This window comes from Engystomops pustulosus, chromosome 11 (assembly GCF_040894005.1).
Source record: "Engystomops pustulosus chromosome 11, aEngPut4.maternal, whole genome shotgun sequence".
NCBI classification, from domain to species: Eukaryota; Metazoa; Chordata; class Amphibia; order Anura; family Leptodactylidae; genus Engystomops; species Engystomops pustulosus.
Window position 1 is genome coordinate 24,574,617 of NC_092421.1, and position 20,410 is coordinate 24,595,026.

The 20,410-nt window shown below is 43.6% G+C and overlaps 1 protein-coding gene across 39 annotated transcripts in view; it reads right to left on the reverse strand.

The window, feature by feature from the left end:
• Positions 1-20,410, reverse strand: part of SORBS1 (sorbin and SH3 domain containing 1) — a 247,761-nt gene that overhangs the window by 34,182 nt on the left and 193,169 nt on the right. For 31 of the 39 annotated variants that reach the window (XM_072130585.1, XM_072130583.1, XM_072130584.1 and 28 more), the window contains 3 exons: positions 18,693-18,758; positions 6,031-6,123; positions 945-982 (listed from right to left, as the gene is read on the reverse strand). In XM_072130585.1, the coding sequence (XP_071986686.1) occupies positions 945-982; positions 6,031-6,123; positions 18,693-18,758 (197 nt within the window). The remainder of the gene's footprint in view (positions 1-944; positions 983-6,030; positions 6,124-18,692; positions 18,759-20,410) is intronic. The other 8 variants (XM_072130591.1, XM_072130592.1, XM_072130578.1 and 5 more) reach the window with 3 other exon arrangements.

Here is a 20,410-nt window from a genome sequence, read left to right on the forward strand (position 1 = left end):
TCTGTATGGGCAGCTGTAGTCATCTTTACAGTGGAACAGAATATGTAAGGACCATATAAAATAAGAGAATATAGAAGAATATAATTGAATTGTTTCATTTACAGAACTTTACCGAAACAAACCATAACTTCTAAATGACACAATCCAGAGTGGAAAGTGTTAAAATGTAAGAAGAAGAAAAATCCACCCTGAAGTGATATATATGCAAATCCTGAAGATATTCTCTGCATAACTTAAGCTTTTAACAGAATGATTTACAGATCACTCAGTGCACCCCCCCCCCCCACCCGATTACGGAGACTGAAACCCCTCCAAAGTCTTTTAGGGATTTAATATTAGGTCAAAACATAGTGAGATCATCTGATCTGCTCCATATCCACCACTGAAGGAGACTTTTACAGTCCCTGTCAATCACAGAAGAAAGAACTCCATCAGGTATGAAGCCCTAGATGTAGCAGAGCCGAGTCTGTCATTAGATTTGAGGCTCTACTAGTGATTTGCAATTATAAAAATTGTGAATGAAAGTCATTTACTAATGCAATTTAGCAGAGCTGAGTTTATCAATAGGTATTGAGCAATTTGACATCTTAATGTGCGAACTTTGTTGTAAAGAGGGATATGGGTTTACCTACAGAGCCAAACACAGCACCCAAACCAAGGTGAAAAAAAATAGATTTTGCCCTATACATATACATTGTTATTACATCATCAGTATACAAAGCTAATCTGTAAATGTATCACAAGTGGCATCTACAATCAACAATGATACATGATAACAGCAGAATTGTATAATTAACCCATTGCATGCCTCAGGACAGATCTGATTATTTTGATGACCTATATACTAGATGGAAACATGAAACTGAAATGTGTTCATCTCCAAATAGGAATCACATAATGAAGCACAGAAACATAAATCTAGGCGAGAAATCATTCCCACTTACTAGGATGGAAGCTCGTCCGGGCGGCTCACAGCTGCATTCTGTAAGAATCCAAGAAAAAGTGGTCATTCAGATGGAGAAGAGCAGACAATATCCCCTAGAAGGCTGTGCATTTTGCCATTGTACCTCCATGAATGTATGAAAACTTTAGCCAGCGCAGTGTGCGCTCATGTCTGGAGGCAGCCAGCATTCAGGGCAGTCGCTTTTACAATGACTAGTCGCTTTTCATGTCTGTAAATGAGTCACTGCCTACAAAGCCAGCACAGGCAGATAAGCAGCTGGTTTAAGAATAGCAAGCCTGGAATTGTTTTCACACTCTTTCCTTGGAGAGGTGCAATCCCACATCAGAGTAAGACTCATCAAATCTGCAAGTGTAAAATCAGGTCTCTGCCATGGAAAATTATGCAGGGATGGCACCTTCTTAGGCGTTTCCCCCCCCCCCCTAACCAAGTTTCCTCCTTGTATGTAATAAGGGGATTAATAAAAAAAAAAAAAAATAGAATCATAAATAACTGATACATTGTGTATTTTTATAGGAGTAGAATCTTAGAAAGAATGAAGATACCTTACAAATGTATAATTGCTTAAATTTAAAAGGGATATTCCCATTTCAGCAAATAAATGTTATCGTTTGTATAATAAAAAGTTATACAATTTCCTAATATACTTTCTGTAGCAAGTTTTCTAGATTTCTGCTTGCTGTCACACTATATGAAGCTTCATTGTTTATTTCCAGTGGACAGAAATCGGACCATGGTCACACAGGTGCACGGCTCGTTAGATCACACAGGTGCACGGCTCGTTAGATCACACAGGTGCACGGCTCGTTATATCACACAGGTGCACGGCTCGTTATATCACACAGGTGCACGGCTCGTTATATCACACAGGTGCACGGCTCGTAAGTATTACAGAGAGTAATCACAGCTGTGGGTCATATGCATGTGTGACCATGGTCAGATTTCTGTCCACTCGAAGTAAAAGCTTTCTATAGAATGACAGCAAGCAGAGATCTAGAAAACCGCGAGGAATTGATACAGAAAGTATATTGGAAACATGCTAATTTTTCATCATGCATACTATAACATTAATTTGCCAAAATGAGACAACCCCTTTAACTCTATAAGGAGTTCTGTAACTAACTCAGTTTTCAGGTTTTATTGCAATTATCCACAGGACTGTACCCCCCAAACCCCTGTGTCAAAACAATGTCCATATTCCTAAGCAATGACTGTTACATTGGCTCTTCTGTGGGATAAAGTAGATCATGTGCCCCCTCCATAGACGTCAATGAGCCTTGGTCACCCATGACCATGTTACTATTTTAGCAGTTGTTATACCTTGGGCCACTTTTTTGTTGATGTGTTGCCCCTTCTGTTTCTTATAATTGTCTATTTGCCCTGGTTTTCTATTCTTTCAACCTTGAGACTAGACTGTTCACAAGATAGAAGGCCGGCTGCACCCCATGGAAACAGACTTATATGTTGGTCCATTCCCATGGACTGAACACATAGCACAGGACGGGTATCCTTGTATCATATAGAAATATGATGTAACGGCGTTGCAGTTCGCTTGCCAGATAGGGAGTCCTTGCATCACATTTCTGTATAATGCAAGGTCTCCTAGATCCCATCTATCTACTTAAAGGATACCAATTATTATGTAAATATTACTTTTCTTTTTGATTATTACTATGGTACTATGGACCAATTTACTATGCTTTGTGCAGCGCTGCGTAATCAGTAAGCGCTATACAAATAAATAATAATTATTATTATAGGTTGGAACTGATGGATTTGCATCTTTTTCACCTCTGTCGACTATAAGACCATATTTTAAAAGGTTATTCCTTTAAATGCAAATATAACCATTACACCGTCTCCATAAGTAGTAGTTGTATGTAATTAGTCCCTTACAATCTATTATTCCCATGGGAAATATTAAAGTAACCTTCAATCAATACCATGATGCTGTAAAAGGTGTTGGGCAAAGTATGTGGACTGAATCTCTTCAAACTCAGAAGATTCTCAAGGTTTCCAGTGCTAGGAATACAATGCTTTGTTCAATGTGTTATGAAGAAAATCACCAGCTGAATACTTTACTAAACAAATTAAGTCAAAGTAACAAATATGAGGGGAAAAAAAAATCTAAATTTTATAGTCCTGGATGCTGTACTATGCTGCATGATTTTGCTATATCAGGGTAACACATAGGAGTATATGCAACACCTGAAACCTGGAGGCTCTCGTAAGGCCCAAAAGTGTTTACCTTTCTGTTAGTTTTAGCTTGGTTCTAGTTTAATGTGTACTCTGGAGCAATGTGGGCTTTACAAGCTCAGTACACTTTAACTCTATGTAAACATTAATATCCTAATTGTATGTATGTGTGTATACATATGTGTCTATACTGTACTGTATATATGTGTGTATAATATGTATGTAGGTATGTATATGTGGTGTGTGTATACTGCATGTATGTGTATGCGGTCTGTGTGCATATGGTGTCTATATGCTGTATGTATATGCTGTGTCTATATGCTGTATGTATATGCTGTGTCTATATGCTGTATGTATATTTATATAAGTATATGTGTGTATAATATGTATGTAGGTATGTATATGTGGTGTTTGTATACTGTCTGTGTGCATATGGTGTCTATATGCTGTATGTATATGCTGTGTCTATATGTTGTATGTATATTTATATAAGTATATGTGTGTATAATATGTATGTAGGTATTTATATGTGGTGTGTGTATACTGCATGTATGTGTATGCGGTCTGTGTGCATATGGTGTCTATATGCTGTATTTATATGCTGTGTCTGTATGCTGTATGTATATATGTGTGTATATAGGAGTGTAAAAATGTGTATGATTGTAACTCACATTTATGAGTATACAATTATGCATATTTTTTAAAGATGGTAGGGGGCCCTGAAGTCTACTATGGGGCCCTGCCTAACCCTAGGTTAAAACGGCAACATGGATAGTTTTACCATAATTCGTGTAGACGCTGCATTAAATAGCTTGGATGTATTCCATAATTAGTATAGATTATGGCTGATGTGTAAATTGGCGTAGATAGGGTTTCTAATTGGTATGAAGACTGTTCCTAATTAGTGTAGAGTATTAATTGAAAAGACCATCAACAAACAGGGATCAAAATCCACACCATATAGGGACAGTATTCATACAAGTTGCTATCAATGGCATCTCCCTACCTTTGGAATAGGGTTTCTGTGTATAAAATAGCACCAGTGATAGCATATAGGTAGGTACCACTGCAGTGATCCATGGTGAGAAATTATGCCACACCCAAGCACCAGCAATTTTGGAGGTTTGGGGTATGTGGGCAAATTAACTACCCCCTGCTTAGCTTGCTGAGGTTGGGGGTCACACATGCAATTTGTGGTGGAGCCATTAGGAACCCAAAATATAAATGAAGGACAGATCTTCTCTCTTTGGTGCCCATTGTGTTTAGCATTGGCTAATGGTAGGAAAATCATATAACTATAGTACATTAAGCATGAGATCACAACAACTGGCAAAGTGCATACAAGTATCCAAAGGTATCACTTAGGTGCTATTCATTATTGCTTAGTACATACATCATACAGCATTGTCTGGAAGCCGATTATAGAAGCAATATTACTGATCAGCCAAAGCTGTGCAAGCACAAACAAGCAGGATGGCAGGACAGAACATATAGATACACATTTACAATATACAATAGAGGTGCCTCTTGTAGAACCAACAACAGGGAAGCCCCATCCACAGGGCAGGTTAAGCACCCTACATTTTGGCAGATATACTGTATACATAATGGGGTGATCGTTTCATTTTCAGTAAAATCCCGACACAAAGACTTGGTCTAGGAGTAAGGACGGGGAAGAGAAATTAATTGGGCTTCTAAATTCAGATTAAAGATTGTGAAATCAAAACGAGCTTTGGGAAATAAATTCCAGAGTGTTAATTGATTCCAGTAAATGAGAAGATTAGCTTTTAATAAGATTCTGCTACAAGGACCCACTAATTTAGAAAAATATGTACTTCTGCAAAGAATATTATGCTGGAGTGAAATGTGATATCACATTGAATAGAAAATAGAAAATGCTGTGGAAATGGGGCTGGCTAAGGTGTACCGGTACTTACCCTGTCATCCAAAGCATGACAGGTTATCTATATACTATGTGTCTACAGCTAGTCCAAGGACAGATGGTTACACCATTTCTAGATGCTACAACTGATACATTGATGTGCCATAATAATCAGTTGTAAGTCTCCGATCCCCTCCAAAGCCCATATCACACACAAAGAGCAATTTGGATAAATATGATTATAATGTGCTACATATAACAAAATTAGAGGTCTACGTAGATTGCACATTTTAGTAGCGCTCATGTAACCCAGTGTTCTACTCATACTCCCCCATAACAGTGTCATAGTGTCATCTATTAGGACACAGGCAAAACACTCTGTCCTGGTGGCCTCGCTACATTATATAGTACTATGATGGTAGGGGATTATTTCTACAAAGTATGTTTACAAATATTGTGCCTATCTGCAATGATAGTATTTCGCCAATTTCAGTGCCACTCCTTTACAGTGGTGGTATTGCAACTTATTTGTAAAAACTTTCATAGTGAGGACCTGCAATAGCAGACACAGTCCATGTGTGGCGCTGTTTCTGAAAGGAAGGAGACAGGTTTTTCTAACTCTGTGCCATCCTTGTAAGAAATGTCTACAAATGCAAATTTCCTACATAATATTATGGATGAGAAGCTGCACTATGAGATGGTTAATCAATCCATTGGGTTGAAGTTGTCGGGTTCTACATGAGAATACACCTTTACAGAAACACAATGACATGCCAGCCAGATGTTACAGTTCTCCAGGTTGACACATGCACAGACAAATTACTATGGATTCCTATAGAAAGATGCAGAAATGTCACATTGTCTGTACACATTCCACGGGCCAGGCTGCGGATGGGATTAGTGCTGTTATAACATAAGCCTTTCTTCATTCCACATCTTGCAGTAAAAGTTTGCTCTATAAGCGAATTGACAGTAGAAAGAACTTTCATACCATTTTACTGGAAGCTTTATAACACTTGTCCATCCTCTCTAAATCTGCATCTAACTCAGACTCGTACTGATAGAGGTCTTTCTCTAGCTCAGTCTAGTTAAAGAAGAACAAGACAATAACATACATTACACAGGATACAAGATCTCTGGAGGTCATTGTAGGACACACAAGCACTATACAGATACAATAGGATGCACAGGTTTGCCCATCAGTTTGGTACAATAACTATAAAACTACTGCTGAAAAAGGACATTTTATAGACTAAACATTGGAGAACACTCTGAAAACTTCATTATCTTCTTTAAGTACATCAAACAGATGTCAAATACGTTCTTTTCTTCCTTTATTACCAGGTATTACCTTGACAACGCGCAGCTAAATGCTTTCAATGCATCTATTTAGCCAGAATATTGTGAGAATCTTAAAGGGAACCTGCCACATGTATATTTACAACGTGTTATCACAGATAAAGTCATACACACAATTGTTCCTAAAATGTGTCCCTGCAACAATGGGGACAGTTCAAAAATGGTGGCAAAAAACAAAAATTGAAAACAAAGTGAATTCACCCTGCTCGGGGGACTGGTTCCCATGTTGCATCAGTACTTGTCATCTTCCGGTGTGTGACCAGAGGTGCCTCGGGGTCATGGAACCAACTTTGGCTAATCCTTGGACAACCACATGTTAAATTCTCGTGTCAAAGTGACATCCCATGGTCGAAGGAGGTCACAGATGTTAAAGACTGAAAATACCTGTGCACTATGGGAGCCAGGAGTTGGAGCAAGGTAAGTATACTATTTTTGCCCACCCCTGTGCCGCCCTGAGAAGTAGCTTGAGAGAATTCCTAGGAGAACCCTTTATGAAACAGATTTATGGATTCATTGCAACTAAAGGATGTAAGGCTGGACCCACATGGGATGTGTCCTCTGAAGATTGTACGTAGTTCTAAATCAGCAGTGGATTTTCCAGATTCTACTTCCCCAAAAAGATACCATGAAAATGGATTCATTTTGGTGGGAGCATTCAGAGGTAAAAAAAACTTTGGATTACAAAAAACAGAAGTCACTGGAAAAAAAAATCTCACAGCATAAACCTATATCCTGCAGCTCGGAAAACTGTAGGGGAAGTCACCTTGAGCTATAAGAGTTTTGTGCATGTTTGAGGTTGGTTCAAATCTGATCCCCTTGGGTCCTACATTTTACACGGACGCAATACTGAGCTGGTTACCGCGCTGTAAGAAGATCCTATGTGGACCTAGCCTATTGTGCTTCACAATGGAGGAACATACTATATGTAGCATCTTCAAGTTCATCATAATCTATAGAAGTCCTTCTTTTCATGTGTATTTGATATACATCATATGCAAAGATAATGTCTAGAGATGAGCGAACATGCTCGTCCGAGCTTGATGCTCGGTCGAGCATTAGGGTACTCGAAACTGCTCGTTACTCGGACGAATACTTCGCCCGCTCGAGAAAATGGCAGCTCCCGCCGTTTTGCTTTTTGGCGGCCAGAAACAGAGCCAATCACAAGCCAGGAGACTCTGCACTCCACCCAGCATGACGTGGTACCCTTACACGTCGATAGCAGTGGTTGGCTGGCCAGATCAGGTGACCCTGGGATAGACTAGCCGCTGGCCGCGCTGCTCGGATCATTCTGTCTCTGGATGCCGCTAGGGAGAGAGCTGCTGCTGCTCAGGGAAAGCGTTAGGGTGTTCTATTAGCTTACTGTTAGGCAGGAGTGATTCTCAAAGAACCCAACAGCCCTTCTTAGGGCTACAATAACGTTCTACTTTTTTTATTTTAATTTGCATCTTTTACCATTTTGTGAGGAATTAGCAGGGGGACTTGCTACCGTTGTGTTTAGCTCTTAGTGGCACACATATCCATAGCAAAGACCGAAGTGGGAAAATTCAGTAGGGGTTGGATTTCTATTAGGCAATAACTCAGTGTCATCTCATCTGGCATAGTAGTGTGCTTCCTTTGATACTTGGCTAGAAAATAGCCATAGGAGAATACAAACAGCTTCTTGAAGCCTACAGTAGCGTTCTATATATTTGATTTCTGGTTGATCTGCTGGTGGCTGTAGTTTCTGCAGTGCATGTACTTGCCAATTCTGAGCAATTTGTAGTGAGACTTGCGACCGCTGTGTTCTGCGCTTAGTGGCGTACATATCCATAGCAAAGGCCGAAGTGGCAAAATTCAGTAGGGGTTGGATTTCTATTAGGCAATAACTCAGTGTCATCTCATCTGGCATAGTACTGTGCTTCCTTTGATACTTGGCTAGAAAATAGCCATAGGAGAATACAAACAGCTTCTTGAAGCCTACAGTAGCGTTCTATATATTTGATTTCTGGTTGATCTGCTGGTGGCTGTAGTTTCTGCAGTGCATGTACTTGCCAATTCTGAGCAATTTGTAGTGGGACTTGCGACCGCTGTGTTCTGCGCTTAGTGGCGCACATATCCATAGCAAAGGCCGAAGTGGCAAAATTCAGTAGGGGTTGGATTTCTATTAGGCAATAACTCAGTGTCATCTCATCTGGCATAGTACTGTGCTTCCTTTGATACTTGGCTAGAAAATAGCCATAGGAGAATACAAACAGCTTCTTGAAGCCTACAGTAGCGTTCTATATATTTGATTTCTGGTTGATCTGCTGGTGGCTGTAGTTTCTGCAGTGCATGTACTTGCCAATTCTGAGCAATTTGTAGTGAGACTTGCGACCGCTGTGTTCTGCGCTTAGTGGCGCACATATCCATAGCAAAGGCCGAAGTGGCAAAATTCAGTAGGGGTTGGATTTCTATTAGGCAATAACTCAGTGTCATCTCATCTGGCATAGTAGTGTGCTTCCTTTGATACTTGGCTAGAAAATAGCCATAGGAGAATACAAACAGCTTCTTGAAGCCTACAGTAGCGTTCTATATATTTGATTTCTGGTTGATCTGCTGGTGGCTGTAGTTTCTGCAGTGCATGTACTTGCCAATTCTGAGCAATTTGTAGTGAGACTTGCGACCGCTGTGTTCTGCGCTTAGTGGCGCACATATCCATAGCAAAGGCCGAAGTGGCAAAATTCAGTAGGGGTTGGATTTCTATTAGGCAATAACTCAGTGTCATCTCATCTGGCATAGTACTGTGCTTCCTTTGATACTTGGCTAGAAAATAGCCATAGGAGAATACAAACAGCTTCTTGAAGCCTACAGTAGCGTTCTATATATTTAATTTCTGGTTGATCTGCTGGTGGCTGTACTTTCTGCAGTGCATGTACTTGCCAATTCTGAGCAATTTGTAGTGAGACTTGCGACCGCTGTGTTCTGCGCTTAGTGGCGCACATATCCATAGCAAAGGCCGAAGTGGCAAAATTCAGTAGGGGTTGGATTTCTATTAGGCAATAACTCAGTGTCATCTCATCTGGCATAGTACTGTGCTTCCTTTGATACTTGGCTAGAAAATAGCCATAGGAGAATACAAACAGCTTCTTGAAGCCTACAGTAGCGTTCTATATATTTGATTTCTGGTTGATCTGCTGGTGGCTGTAGTTTCTGCAGTGCATGTACTTGCCAATTCTGAGCAATTTGTAGTGAGACTTGCGACCGCTGTGTTCTGCGCTTAGTGGCGCACATATCCATAGCAAAGGCCGAAGTGGCAAAATTCAGTAGGGGTTGGATTTCTATTAGGCAATAACTCAGTGTCATCTCATCTGGCATAGTACTGTGCTTCCTTTGATACTTGGCTAGAAAATAGCCATAGGAGAATACAAACAGCTTCTTGAAGCCTACAGTAGCGTTCTATATATTTGATTTCTGGTTGATCTGCTGGTGGCTGTACTTTCTGCAGTGCATGTACTTGCCAATTCTGAGCAATTTGTAGTGAGACTTGCGACCGCTGTGTTCTGCGCTTAGTGGCGCACATATCCATAGCAAAGGCCGAAGTGGCAAAATTCAGTAGGGGTTGGATTTCTATTAGGCAATAACTCAGTGTCATCTCATCTGGCATAGTACTGTGCTTCCTTTGATACTTGGCTAGAAAATAGCCATAGGAGAATACAAACAGCTTCTTGAAGCCTACAGTAGCGTTCTATATATTTGATTTCTGGTTGATCTGCTGGTGGCTGTAGTTTCTGCAGTGCATGTACTTGCCAATTCTGAGCAATTTGTAGTGAGACTTGCGACCGCTGTGTTCTGCGCTTAGTGGCGCACATATCCATAGCAAAGGCCGAAGTGGCAAAATTCAGTAGGGGTTGGATTTCTATTAGGCAATAACTCAGTGTCATCTCATCTGGCATAGTAGTGTGCTTTGATACTTGGCTAGAAAATAGCCATAGCAATAGGATAGCATTGTTTGGTTTTAAAAACTCAAAAAAAAACAAAAAACACAAAAAAAAAAAAACACACAAAAAAAAACAAAAAAAGTAAAAAAAAAAATAAAGTTATAACTCTCATTTTAAAAATGTTTAACCCGAGGGCTAGGGGTAGAGGACGAGGGCGGGGACGTGGGCGTCCAACTACTGCAGGGGTCAGAGGCCGTGGTCCTGGGCGGGGTGAGACACCACCTGCTGATGAGGGAGCAGGGGAACGCCGCAGAGCTACACTCCCTAGGTTCATGTCTGAAGTTACTGGGACTCGTGGTAGAGCACTGTTGAGGCCAGAACAGTGCGAACAGGTGATGTCGTGGATTGCTGACAATGCTTCGAGCAATTTGTCCACCACCAGTCAGTCTTCCACGCAGTCCACCCATGTCACCGAAATCGCCACTCCTCCAGCTCCTGCACCTCAGCCTCCTCCCCCCCAGTCTGCCCCCTCCCAGGAAAATTTGGCATTTGAACCGGCATACTCTGAGGAACTGTTTTCTGGACCCTTCCCACAGTCACAAACCACTTGTCCGGTTGCTGCTGAGCAATTTTCCGATGCCCAGGTTTTCCACCAGTCACAGTCTGTGGGTGATGATGACCTTCTTGACGTAGTGGAAGTGTGTAAAGAGGTGTCCGACGATGAGGAGACACGGTTGTCAGACAGTGGGGAAGTTGTTGTCAGGGCAGGAAGTCCGAGGGGGGAGCAGACTGAGGGATCGGAGGATGATGAGGTGACAGACCCAAGCTGGGTTGAGAGGCCGGGTGAACACAGTGCTTCTGAGACGGAGGAGAGTCCTCGACCTGAACAGGTTGGAAGAGGCAGTGGTGGGGCCAGACGGAGAGGCAGGGCCAGAGCTGGTGCATCAGCGCCACTGTCAACTAGTGAAGCTCCCGTGGTGAGGGCTCTTGCGGCGAGGGCTAGATCTTCAGAAGTGTGGAGGTTCTTTAAGGAAACACCGGATGACCGACGGACTGTGGTGTGCAACATTTGCCAAACCAGGCTCAGCAGGGGTTCCACCACTACTAGCTTAACTACCACCAGTATGCGCAGGCATATGAATGCTAAGCACCCCACTCAGTGGCAACAAGCCCGTTCACCTCCGGCCGTGCACACCACTGCTCCTTCCCCTGTGTCAGCTGCTAGTCAGCCCCCTGCCCAGGACCCTGGCACAAAAACCCCATCGTCGCCTCCACGATCCTCCACAGCATCCACCAGCGTTCAGCTCTCCATACCCCAGACGCTGGAGCGGAAACGCAAATATAGTGCAACCCACCCGCACGCCCAAGCCCTTAATGTGCACATCTCCAGATTGCTTAGCCTGGAGATGCTGCCCTATAGGCTAGTAGAGACCGAGGCCTTTCGCAACCTCATGGCGGCGGCCGCCCCTCGGTATTCGGTCCCCAGCCGCCACTACTTTTCCCGATGTGCCGTCCCAGCCCTGCACCAGCACGTGTCAGACAACATCATCCGTGCCCTGACCAACGCCGTTTCTGACAAGGTCCACCTGACCACGGACACGTGGACGAGTGCTGCCGGGCAGGGCCACTATATATCGCTGACGGCACATTGGGTTAACTTGGTGGAGGCTGGGACCGAGTCTGACCCTGGGGCTGCTCATATACTGCCGACGCCGAGGATTGCGGGGCCTACCTCGGTCCAGGTGTTTCAGGCCTACTATGCCTCCTCCTCCTCCCACCCCTCCTCCACCTCCTCCTCCGAACTACCATCCGTGGGCACGGCGCCATCAGTCGGTAGCTCTAGGCACAGCAGCAGTGCCGTCGCTAAGCGACAGCAGGCGGTGCTCAAACTGCTGAGCCTAGGCGACAAAAGGCACACCGCCCAAGAGCTATTACAGGGCATCACGGCGCAGACTGATCTGTGGCTGGCACCGCTGAACCTCAAGCCGGGAATGGTTGTGTGTGACAACGGCCGTAACCTGGTGGCGGCTCTGCAACTCGGCAGACTGACACATGTGCCATGCCTGGCCCATGTGTTAAATCTGATAGTGCAGCGTTTCCTCAAGACATACCCCAATCTGTCTGATTTGCTCACGAAGGTGCGCCGCATCTGTGCGCATTTCAGGAAGTCCAGCCCAGATGCTGCCACTCTCAGGGCAGCGCAGCGCCGCCTCCAACTGCCCGCTCACCGACTGTTGTGCGACGTGCCCACGAGGTGGAATTCAACACTGACCATGTTATCCAGAGTTTACCAGCAGCGCAGAGCGATTGTAGACTGCCAGATGTCAACTTCCACCAGAACTGGTAGTCAGGTCAGTCAGCTTCCTCAAGTCTACAATGAGGAGTGGACGTGGATGTCTGATATCTGTCAGGTGCTGAGTAACTTTGAGGAGTCAACACAGATGGTCAGTGGCGATGCCGCCATCATCAGCCTCACCATCCCGCTGCTTGGCCTGTTGAAAAACTCTCTGGTCAGCATGAAGTCGGAAGCTTTGCGCTCGTCACAAGAGACGGGGGAAGAATATTCCCTTGTTGATAGCCAAAGCACCCTGAGGTCTGTTTCTCAGCGCATATCGGAGGAGGTGGAGGTGGAGGAGGATGAGGAGGAAGAGGAGGAGAATGTTGGCGAGACACAAGAGGGGACCATTGTTGAGTCCTTCACTGTTCAGCGTGTATGGGCAGAAGAAGAGGAGTTGGAGGAGTTGGAGGAGGAGGAAATGGACAGTCAGGCCAGTGAGGGGAGTGAATTCTTACGCGTTGGTACTCTGGCGCATATGGCAGATTTCATGCTAGGCTGCCTATCCCGTGACCCTCGCGTTCAAAGAATTTATTCCAGCACCGATTACTGGGTGTTCACTCTCCTGGACCCACGGTACAAGCAAAATCTTCCCACTCTCATCCCTGGAGAGGAAAGGAGTGTGAGAATGCATGAATACCAGCAGGCCCTGGTGCACAAGCTGAAACAGTATTTCCCTTCTGACAGCGCTAGCGGCAGAGTGCGTAGTTCTGCGGGACAAGTAGCGAGGGAGAGTAGGCGAGCAGGCAGCTTGTCCAGCACTGGCAAGGGTACGCTTTACAAGGCTTTTGCCAGCTTTATGTCACCCCAGCAAGACACTGTCACCTGTCCCCAGTCTCGGCAGAGTAGGGCTGATCTTTACAGAAAGATGGTGAGGGAGTACGTAGCTGACCATACCATCGTCCTAAATGATCACACAGCTCCCTACAACTACTGGGTTTCAAAGCTGGACATGTGGCACGAACTGGCGCTGTACGCCTTGGAGGTTCTTGCCTGCCCTGCCGCTAGCGTCTTGTCCGAGCGGGTTTTCAGTGCAGCTGGTGGCATCATCACCGATAAGCGTACACGCCTGTCGACTGACAGCGCTGACAGGCTGACGCTTATTAAAATGAATAAAGGCTGGATTTCTCAGAATTTCCAATCTCCACCAGGTGAAGGAAGCTCAACCTGAATAATTGATCCACTCCTCCTCCTCCTCCTCATTTTCCTCCTTCTCCTCCTCTTTGTACAGTAAAGCAGAGGAAACTGGCTATTTTTTGACAGGGCCCACTGGCTCTTGCTATAGTACTTCATGCATTTAATTTTTCTGGAGGGCCACCTACCCGGTCCTCTGTTTGAAACAATTTTTGTGAGTGCCACATACAGGCACTCAATCTATTCCATTTTTCTGGAGGGCCACCTACCCGGTCCTCTGTTTTAAAAAATTTTTTGGACTGCCACATACAGGCACTCAATCTATTCCATTTTACTGCAGGGCCACCTACCTGCTCCTCTGGTTTGAACAATTTTTGGGACTGCCACATACAGGCACTCAATCTATTCCATTTTACTGGAGGGCCACCTACCTGCTCCTCTGGTTTGAAACATTTTTGGGACTGCCACATACAGGCACTCAATCTATCCCATTTTACTGGAGGGCCACCTACCTGCTCCTCTGGTTTGAAACATTTTTGGGACTGCCACATACAGGCACTCAATCTATTCCATTTTACTGCAGGGCCACCTACCTGCTCCTCTGGTTTGAAACATTTTTGGGACTGCCACATACAGGCACTCAATCTATTCCATTTTACTGCAGGGCCACCTACCTGCTCCTCTGGTTTGAACAATTTTTGGGACTGCCACATACAGGCACTCAATCTATTCCATTTTACTGCAGGGCCACCTACCTGCTCCTCTGGTTTGAACAATTTTTGGGACTGCCACATACAGGCACTCAATCTATTCCATTTTACTGGAGGGCCACCTACCTGCTCCTCTGGTTTGAAACATTTTTGGGACTGCCACATACAGGCACTATCCAAATTAAATTGTCTCCATAGCAGCCTCCACACGTTGTCTCCATTGCTACCTCCAAAAGTCGTCCATATAGCTGCCTCCATACATCGTCCCTTTATCAAACGAGGTGTGTCAGGCAGAAATTTGGGTTGTTTTCATGGATTCCACATCAAAGTTGTTAACTTTGTCGCCACCCTGCTGTGTTATCCACAAAATATACTGGCAAACTTTTACCATTTAGGGATATTATTTCAGCGCTTCTTGCGCATCTGTTTACATTCCCCTCACCCGGCATATCCTAAACTTATAAGAACGCTACTACACTTGATCTTATACAAAAGGTTCTTAGAAGTGCTGTTTGGGGAGTAGCCTAGAGACAGGGGCTTGGATTGGCGAAAGCTCGCCTGGCAGCGGAACGCCAGCTCCATGCGCATCATGCGCTTCTTGCGCATCTGTTTACATTCCCCTCACCCGCCATATCCCAAACTTATAAGAACGCTACTACACTTAACTTGGTGCAGGCTGGGACCGAGTCTGACCCTGGGGCTGGTCATATACTGCCGACGCAGAGAATTGCGGGGCCTACCTCGGTCCAGGTCTCAAAGGCCTACTATACCTCCTCCCACCCCTCCTCCACCTCCTCCTCCTCCGAATTACCATCCGTGGGCATGGCGCCATCAGTCGGTAGCTCTAGGCACAGCAGCAGTGCCGTCGCTAAGCGACAGCAGGCGGTGCTGAAACTGCTGAGCCTAGGCGATAAAAGGCACACCGCCCAAGAGCTATTACAGGGCATTCCACATCAAAGTTGTTAACTTTGTCGCCACCCTGCTGTGTAATCCCCAAAATATACTTGCAAACTTTTACCATTTAGGGATATTATTTCAGCGCTTCTTGCGCATCTGTTTACATTCCCCTCACCCGCCATATCCTAAACTTATAAGAACGCTACTACACTTGATCTTATACAAAAGGTTCTTAGAAGTGCTGTTTGGGGAGTAACCTATAGACAGGGGCTTGGATTGGCGAAAGCTCGCCTGGCAGCGGAGCGCCAGCTCCATGCCAAGATCCAACTAACATAGTTTTAACTGCAGCACCTTTAATCTACTACTAGTTCACTGCCTCCATACATCGTCCCCTTATCAAACGAGCTGTGTCAGGCAGAATTTTGGGTTGTTTTCATGGCTTCCATGTTAACTTTGTCGCCACCCTGCTGTGTAATCCACAAAATATACTGGCAAACTTTTATCATGTACCGATATTATTTGAGCGCTTCTTGCTCACCTCCTTTGGTTCCTCTCTGCCACCCATTGGTTTGAAGCCTGAGTCCATTTAGGGTATGTCGCCATGACACTCTCTAGCCTGCTGCCGCTGCCTCTGCATGCCGTCCCCTATAGTGTCAGGGTCAATTATTGGATGTTTTAGATGCTATCTAGCTTCATTCTGTCACTCTGTCATGGCCATGCTGTTGCCCATAATTTTGGCATAATGGTGCGATTAAGCAGCCTCAGAGGCATCCATGCATGCTGCCCCTGCTGTTTCCTGTCCATTTCCGTGGTGTTTCCATCCTTTTCTGAGGTTTCCAGGTGTTTGGCCAAGCTTCCCTGTGCAGAGCCTTGGTCCCCTTGAAAAATGCTCGAGTCTCCCATTGACTTCAATGGGGTTCGTTATTCGAGACGAGCACTCGAGCATCGGGAAAAGTTCGTCTCGAATAACGAGTACCCGAGCATTTTAGTGTTCGCTCATCTCTAATAATGTCTTTAAAAAAAAATAAAAAAATTAGTGGCCATGAAAAGCAGCCATCCAAATGTGTCCACAATATTGATATGCATGAAAGTCATTAGTGAAAGTACAGCTGGTGTAACACTCTCTCCAGTTATTTCTATCGCCATATGAATAATTAATGAAGGCTGGAGTAATTATTTTTCCATCTTAATTACCCTTACATTCTGGTTGTAATCAAAATTTAAATTTTTTTTAAAATAACAGATAGATAGTAAAAAAAATAATGTGGGGTCGCCAGTGTATAAACAATGGGGTCTATGTATATGTATATTTTTGCATTGTAAGCAAATTATCTTCAAAATAAATACAAAGGGATACGATTGCTAATTTGGGGCAATTTTCCATTGTACCAGATGGTCCAATCTGCAAAGTGATATAAAGAGGGTAAAAGCAAAAATAAAGAATATGGATACATCCACAAACAACATATATATTATGGATTTCCAGGCATAAAAACCCAGTGTTTGTGATATCTGAAAACTTCATACTGAGCCGGCCAATCAAAAGCGTCAAAAGTATAGTTGTGATAGAATTAAACAGGACGTGTCTCTTGTCTTGGAGTTTTTGTTTTAGTAAATATTTGTAATAATTCTGGAGCTTTTTCCCCCCCTAATTCTAGGTTACAGTCCCTACAAGTACAGTTCCTTAGTCAAGTAGGTGTGTACACCCTTATACTTACCAATCACTGCTGACAGTGGCAGACGACACCAACTAGCCACACCCACTTGATAAACTAAAAATTTTAAGTTGGCCATGTGGGTGATATGTTATTTATGGACACAGAACCCAAAATGATAACCAGTGGGATCTGGCTTATTGTAAAAAAGCCAGGAAACTACCAACTATATAAGACGTGCACAAGTTTTTTTGTTTGTGCCTTCCTTGACAGTATTATTTATTATACATCCGGAGTATACAACATCGTAACCAAGCACATGTTTTCAGTATTCTAGCAGTCCAAATCTGTTTGCACTCAGCACGTTCCAGGAATGTTCAATGTTCTTCACACGTTGTCATCTTCTTCTGAATCTGCAGAGTTCACTAGACAGAGGGTAGATGGCCATAAAGATTCTAGATGCCGCCGATGTGACACTATGTAGAAAGTAGCCAACTACTGGTAATGATCATAGGTCACTGCTGGCTTCCTACAGTTTCGTTTTCCATTCCCTCTGCTGGGATCCGTTGCTTTTGCATGAAATAGAACCTGTCACAAGGGACCTCATTTTCACTAAAGACAGGTTGCAAAAACCCATTACAGGTTTTTCTAAGCATTTGCATTACAATATAATTGTGTGTTATAACTTACCTTGCACCCTGACAGAATCCTCTGTGTAGTACTAGGGGTTGGGCGCTGGTTTGGATGAATTTAAAAAACAACAAGTGACTCAGCTTTCAGCTCCCACCTTTGTGCTCCTGTACAGCTCCTCCCTCCCCCACTGATGTCATCTTACCAGGCTGTGACCTCTGTCAAGGAGCAGGAGGGAGGAGCTGTACAGGAGCACAAATGGTGGAGGCCAAGTACTGTGCAGTCTGCAGCACAGACAGGTCACATGTTGTTTTTGAAATGCTGCCCAACCCCTAGGACTACACAGAGGATTTTGTCAGGGTGTAAGGTAAGTTATAACATTCAATTATATTTTAAAGCAAATGCTTAGAGAAAGCAGAAAGGCATATTTGCAATGCAGGCTTCTGTAACCTGTCTTAAATGAAAATGAGGTCCCTGGTGACAAGGTCCCTTTAACAAAAATCTAACAAAAATTTTTAAGGTAAAGGGGTGCATAGAAAGATGCAAAAATTGAGCCATTTTGTCACATGCACAGCCTGCAATTCCATACAACAGAGGCGAAGGGTAGTTTACATACAGCAATTCTGTTTTTAATTTTAAAAGTTATTATACAGATTGTGAGCAAGAATTAGATGTGAATTTACATAGGATTTATTGAAAGTATTTAAACTTCTCTTTTTCTAGACTCATTTTGTATAAAGCTATATTTCAAGAATATTGCCTATATTTATCAAACAGTATTCTGATCATATCAGAGCAAAAATACAGGAAAGGCAGAATATGTTGCAATTTAAATTTTGTCTTAATATGAAGCTCGGACTCGAAATGATTGTGTAAGCATACAATGACATGATGCCATTATATATAGACTGCCATAATAAAAAGTAGCTTAAAAAGCTAAAAAAAATAAAATAAATAAAGCTAACCACACATTCAACACACAAACTGTCAGAAACTGCACCAGACTCTGTCAGACAAGATTAAGAAAGCATCTTTACCTTCCTATCCTCTACTTTAAGGATAGAGCAATCCCCCGGAGTATAATCCCAAATCTTTTTTGGAGGCTGATGAAAAGCAGAGGAGGAAACAAAGAAATGAAAAGAGAAAGAGAGACAAGATATCACAAGGAGTATGACTTTGAAAGTAACACATAAGTTGAGGCATCTGCACAAAGAGGAAAGTATAAAGAAGGAAACAAGCGAAAGCATGTCCCGTACAATATTAGAAGGGGGGGTCGGGAAGGCTAAGCAGCCATGCAGAAAGTTCTAAGATCTCAGAAATGAGGTTACTTTGGAGAGGTTTGAGGAAGCACCCGAACATGCTAGGGCAAGACCCTGCCTGAACACAGGTGACTTCACAGGGTCTACTGAGGTTCACCTGTAGTCCAGAAGGAGAATTCTAGCAATGTAGGGTCACCCGGTGACCACAAAGCGTTAAACTCCATTGGGTTATGATAGGGAAGAAGCTTGCAGATTTTTTTAGTACTCGGAGGATACTCATTGTTAATGCGCTTGAAGGCCACAAGTACCTACCACATTTACAAATGGCTGACATTCCATGATGGCAATGGAGGACAATGAGATAGAGCCAAAAAGTTGATGAAATGTGTACAGTCATTACAAAGTAGCTGTTAACTACAATTAAGTTTCCCTTTTCATGAGGTTACACAGCAACTATCTACATACAGTACATGTATGACCAGCATTCGTGAGAAGGTCACTTAGAACTGGAACCTACCGTAATTTAAAGGGGTTATCTGGGTATAAAAAGTTGCTTATGGCCGGGCTGGGGAGGGCTATTTAAAAATAATAAAGGTGTACTTACCTCCTCCGGCGCCGCTGATGTCCCGTACCGCAGTCTGTTTCATCCGTGCCCCTGTTTGTTTACAGGGGCACAGAAGTCGCGCACAGGGAGCTTCCGATCCGCGATGTGGCCGCCTCCTCCCATCCGTCCCGATCTCTCAGCATTGTAGGCGCTGGGAGATGGTGTCGGATGGGAGCTTCCGGACGTCCGGAAGGTCCCTGTGCACCCTTGTAAACAAACCGGCGCTCAGATGAGACGGACAGCGGCGCGGGACATCAGCGGTGCCGGAGGAGGTAAGTACACGTTTGGTATTTTTAAATAGCCCAGCTCGGTCCTAAGTAAATTTTTATACCCGGATAACCCCTTTAATACTAAAAGCACCATTATATGAGTGCACCCTCTATACTGCTAGAGGCCATGAAAGCCTTACACCATGGAAAACCTGAGAATTTAAGGCCAAGTACAGTTTACCTATATCTTCAACACCAATAGTGAGATGTGGCGATTTGGAAGAATTTTTACAATGGTGGCTGGGAGTTACTTTTAGAGAAGGGAATATGTTAGGAATGTAGTAAATTGTAGAGAAGGAGGAGCTGAGCAGATTGATATAAACTGTAGGTCTGTGGGAAGTTGTTTTTTTTAATCTAGTATTTTATGTATTTAATTCTCTGCTCATTCTGGGCCAAGCACCCCATAATAACCCCATAATAACTGGAGGGTCATATGTGAATAAACCCTTTATAGGTAAACCAGGGACACTTACTCATAGATCTAGGCACCATGACTGTATGGTAACTTTCTTATGTGTCATACATGGCCTTATCCCTTCTAAAATCAACTTTTAAAATGATGCTTATGAGGCCGAAGAGATATGGCCGGTTATATTCTAAAGGAGCACTTCCCCCCTCCTTTT